Here is a 5,335-nt window from a genome sequence, read left to right on the forward strand (position 1 = left end):
TTCCCATTCTCAATAAGGGAAAATATAAAAGATACAGAAGGGGAAACCTTGATGTGTTAACATTTCAGGGCAGCCCTTTTCTTTACAGGCACAAGGTTCACCAATGCACTCTTTATCTCATTTACTTCTGGAAGCTGGCACTGTTATCCTCTGTCCTCACTGGAGATTGATCCAAAGATTCCTATGTTATCCTTTAATAGACAGACTTCTAAATCATATTCTTTATCCATGCTGTGCCTTTCCCAGTGGGAAAATATCTCCCTTGCCTGCTGAGCCTGCTAAGATGGAACAGAGGACATTTCTCAAGGCATGTTCTCTCCCCTTACTTCCAAGATATCGCATTCTCTCTGAGACTTTCAAGACATTCACATGGCCAAGATGGAGATGTTGGTGATGTCTCTCTGAGCAGTCTTAATGAGCTTAGAAATATCTTATTTCATGCACTTAATGAAAGTAAATAAACAAGTGACTTAAAAAAATATTAGAATTTAATTAAACCATGAAAATAGTACAGTAAAAGCTTTGTTATCCAGCATTTTACTAACTGGAATACTCTATTAACCAGAATTTCCACTATCCCCCAAGCCAAATCCTCACTTTAGCAACCGGAATCTTTGCCGAGTCTATCTGGCATGTGCATCAAGCCCTTCTAGTTGATATCCGCATGGTAGAGGGAGAAAAAAAAAATGTGGAGGGGGCTGAGCACATGCCCCTCCCCTCCCTGCCCTGGGCAGGAAAGTCTGTAGGGGAAGGGGCAGGGGGAAGAGAAAGGGATCTGCGCATGGCAGGGTGGGCTGCCTTGGGCTCCTCCTGGCAGGGGTGGCCGTGCTGCGCTCTTGTCTCAGATAACTGGAATTTTTAGATAACTGACACCCTTTACCCCACTCATGCTGGATAACAATGCTTTTACTGTACTAGCAAAAATAGCATAGAAAACCTGTACTGCTTCCAAGACATTAGTCTTATAAGTGAACATCTAACCATATCAGGCCTGATATGGATTTCAAAGGACTTTGGATCAAGCTTTTTTCTCTCCACCGGTCTTCCCTTTTTTCAGCTTTTTCCTCTGTTGCTACTGCCCACTGTTCTTAATTTAGAGGACTGGTGCCTCTGTACTCCGTCTTCTCTACTCAGAACAATAAAGTACAGTAGTAACTTTGTGGTCAAGTATTCCACTGATGGCAAGTGAAAAATTAAACTAATATAAACAAATAGGCCATTTTACAAATAATATAAATAATAAGTAGTAATATGCCACCCCTAGGAATTTTCATTTTTAAGTGTAACTGAAAACTATTTTACTAGATAGAAATGGGGTGGAAGTACAGGTCTTAAAAGTAGAATATGCCTTAAATATATCATAGATGCAAACATTTACAAAACGAATTTATTCTTAATATCTGAGGAGTTGTTTAACTGGAAACATAAAAGTGTGTTACGTTAGAGCGTGGGTGCGTAGAAATAAAAAGCCTGTGAGGCATCCAGTGTTATAAACCGAAGTGGTTGTTATGTTAATGGAGTCCATCTGGTTAAAAGAATTGAGAAGAACAGCATTAGTATGTCGAAAACCATATATTCAACACTGAAGGAGGATTTCACTAACTGAAATCATCTGTCAGCACAGCTTCTTGTAAAACTAACTTAGGGTCCTGTACTTTAATAAAAATACTCTTTAGTGAATACTTCAATCTAGTGAAGATTATGTGTAACCAAAATGATGTTTCTAGACCACAAGAATTTGGCCTGTTCACAAAGTTATAAAAATATTACAGGAAATACAGCTACCCCACAAACTCTTGCCCAGATGAAGAGTACCCAAACCCTTTATCAGCAGAGTTAGCCAGTGCTTTTGTAAAAGAGGGCATGTCACCACATATTTAAAGGCAGGGGTAGCCAAGCTGCAGCGTGTGTGCCACAATTGGTATGAGCAGCCTCTGTGTGACATAGCAGTTTAGGGAGCGGACAAGCAGCACAGCAGCTGATAGGGCAGGAAGCAGAAAGCAGAGCAGCAGATTGGGCATGGGACACAGGGCAGGAAGCAGAAAGTGGAACAATAGACCAGGCAGGAGAAAGGCATTGGAGTGGCACTTGGGAATGGTACAGGGCTAACTTGTGGTATGCCTGCTAAAAGGGTTGGCCCTCACTGTTTTTAAGGCATGGCAATCAAGATGATCGTTGTTCAAGAAGCCAATACTTTAGATCAGGGGGCAGAAACCTACAGCCCACTGGCTCTATTCAGAATGGCCTGCAAAGCCATTCTGTTTATCCAGCAAAGCTGGGGCTCCTGCACTGTTTTTGTGGGGTGCTTTAGCCAGGCAGCCAGGAGAAGTGATGTACCTTGGAACACAGCTGGGTAATTTCACCCCACCACTCCTGAAGAATTACTGGCTACCACCCCATATCTGAACACATATTTTCAAACAAAATTAAGTTAATAAAGAGCCTCAACTACACCTGCCCTCTGCTGATCATTAAGAATCTTTCCAGATTGGCTTTAGCGAAGTATGCAGTACAGATACGTTCTGATGACTTGCCTCCTTTTGGCCTTAAGCCAGAATCCTAGCCCTTTTTGCTGGATCTTCCCATGGTATTGGACACATTTAATAGAATCATAGAAGTAGGGTCGGAAGGGACCTTGTAGATCTTCAAGTCCGACCCCCTGCCTGGGCAGGAGGGAAACTGGGCTCAAGTGACCCCAGCCAGGTAGGCATCGAGCCGCTTCTTAAAGACCCCCAGGGTAGGAGCCAGCACCACTTCCCTTGGAAGTTGGTTCCAGATCCTAGCCGCCCTAACTGTGAAGTAGTTCCTACGGATGTCTAATCTAAACCTACTCTCCAACAACTTGTGGCTGTTATTCCTTGTTATCCTGGGGGGGGCTAGGGGAAACAAGGTCTACCCCAAACCCTTCTGGTCCCCCCTAGTGAGTTTATAGATGGTCACAAGGTCCTCCCTCAGCCTTCTCTTGTGAAGGCTGAACAGGGTCAGGTCCCGTAGCCTCTCATTGTGGGGTCTGCCCTGCTGTCCCCGGATCATGCGGGTGGCCCTCCTCTGGACCCTCTCAATGTTGTCCACATCCCTCTTGAAGTGGGGTGCCCAGAACTGGACACAGTACTCCAGCTGTGGCCTGACCAGTGTTGCGTAGAGGGGGAGGATCACCTCCTTGGCCCTACTTGAGATGCACCTGTGGATGCACGATAGGGTCTGGTTAGCTCTGCCGACCATGACCTTGCACTGTCGGCCCATGTTCATCTTGGAGTCAATGATGACTCCAAGATCCCTTTCTGCCTCCGTGCTCCCAAGAAGGGAGTTTCCCCATCTTATAAGCGTGCTGCCGGTTACTACTGCCCAAGTGCAGCACCCTGCACTTGTCCGTATTGAAATGCATCCTGTTTTTGTTAGCCCACCCTTGCAACCTATCCAGGTCTTTCTGCAGTCTTTCCCTCCCTACTAGCATGCCCACCTCACCCCAAATTTTGGTATCATCAGCAAATTTGAACAGGTTGCTTTTCACCCCGTCGTCCAAATCGCTGATTTGTAGACCATAAAATTGTGCTGACTCATTTAGATTGTTTACAGGCTGGTGTGGCAGGAAACTAGAATTGTTCTTTCAGAGACTCAGTCCAGTGTGCTAGGAAAATACATCTTACCCTCCAAAGCCCTGATCTACAGAAGTTCCTTAAGGCCCTTTATTTATTTTTTAACCTGTCAGACTCAAAATCCATGCCAAACCACAGGGCAGGATCATAAGATGCTCTATGATCATGACCATAATGAGCAACAGTATGCAAACTTCTTTGCCAGGATTACTTTACCTTATCAAACAGCACCATCACTCAGGTATCCCAGTACCCAAATGAGGTCAGTATCTTGACTAAAGCAGCCAACTGATGCTTAGGCAAATTGGACCTGGTATTGGTAGGAAGAATGATTGGTTTCTTTAAAGGTTTCAACACAGTATTGTCGTCCTCTGTCATCCTAAAGCTCTCCTGCTGACTAACACAATATATAGTGAGCATAATATCCTGATGCTGCAGTTGCCAAACTTTCATCCCATGGCTGTGTTAGAGCATCTTCTGGCTATATCTTGAAATCCTCAATTAGGACTGAGATATTTAAAAAATAACCTGTTGCAATAGCTGTTCCAGATGCATCTGCCAACAACCTTCAGGAGACAGAAACAGATCTAGGGATAGACATGAAATCTTCTCACTTCTAGACCTTTCATTAGTCACAAAACCATGCTGCTTCTACTCTCTATGATTATAAACTGTACTACTCAATAATACTAAAAGAATATTATTGAATGAGATTTCCTAGTTTTAAGAAGTTTGCTGCCACCATTTTATCAGTTCCTCTTCATTAGTAGAAAACGGATAATAAAACTCACGTAAGCCATGTTTATTTTTAGTTTCCACTGGGCCAAATCAAGCTATGGGAGGCTAAAGTTGAAGAAGTTGACAGGTCATGCGATTCAGATGAAGATTATGAGGCCAGTGGTCGCAGTCTGCTATCAACACATTACACTGTTGTTATCCATCCCAAAGAGCAAGGACCTACCTATCTTCTTATAGGATCCAAGCATGAAAAGGTAGGAAGTATACTCCGTCTCAAGTTTTAGTAAGACAGCTGAGATTATGGTATTGTGATATGAACATTTCTTACAATGAAGAAGAAAAGTCGTGCCTTTTTTGTTAGAGCATCTAACAAATGGCTTGATACAGCAAACTATGACCTAAGTTTTAGTGATCATAACAGTTAAACAAGACCCATAAGGCATCTGGAAAGTATCAGGTTTGTCTATGCAGGGAGTTAGTGTGAATTAGTTAGTTTGCTACCTTACTTCATACTAACTTGTATAGAAAAAGCTCTTAGTAGCTTTTTTTGTTGGGCCCCGAGATGATGTTACTGTCCATTTTCTGTACTAACTGCAACTTAGCATATAGGAAAGACTAACAAGAACGATGAGTGAAAGACACTGTTAAAGATTTCATATTGGGGTGTTCCGAAACAGCTTTATATCTCTTGCTCTGATTCCTGGTCTTAATTTCTTAGAAAGAGGGGGAAGGATCATTCATAAATGATTCCTGGGTATAGAAGAGATCTGAAATAAATCTTGCTCAGTTCGTAGTGGCTAATATTAGTAATTATAACAACATTTTCTTGAGTGGTGATGGGAAGAAAAGCCAGGAGAAACCTTGGCTTTTCAACAGGAGCATATGATACTGCTCTGATGTGGTAAGGGAACCTTTTAAAAGGTGGTTTTGAGAGTTAGTTCGTTTTAATTTGGTTTTAAGGCTTAATTATATGTGAAAACTAAGATAGGTGGCCTTTCCCT

At 42.7% G+C, this 5,335-nt stretch overlaps 1 protein-coding gene across 10 annotated transcripts in view; it reads left to right on the forward strand.

The window, feature by feature from the left end:
- Positions 1-5,335, forward strand: part of PLEKHH2 (pleckstrin homology, MyTH4 and FERM domain containing H2) — an 86,195-nt gene that overhangs the window by 52,433 nt on the left and 28,427 nt on the right. For all 10 annotated transcript variants that reach the window (XM_025203211.1, XM_025203210.1, XM_025203208.1 and 7 more), the window contains one exon: positions 4,409-4,588. In XM_025203211.1, coding sequence (XP_025058996.1) covers positions 4,409-4,588 — 180 coding nt within the window. The remainder of the gene's footprint in view (positions 1-4,408; positions 4,589-5,335) is intronic.

The sequence above is a fragment of the Alligator sinensis genome, unplaced genomic scaffold (assembly GCF_000455745.1).
Source record: "Alligator sinensis unplaced genomic scaffold, ASM45574v1 scaffold377_1, whole genome shotgun sequence".
Lineage (NCBI taxonomy): Eukaryota > Metazoa > Chordata > Crocodylia > Alligatoridae > Alligator > Alligator sinensis.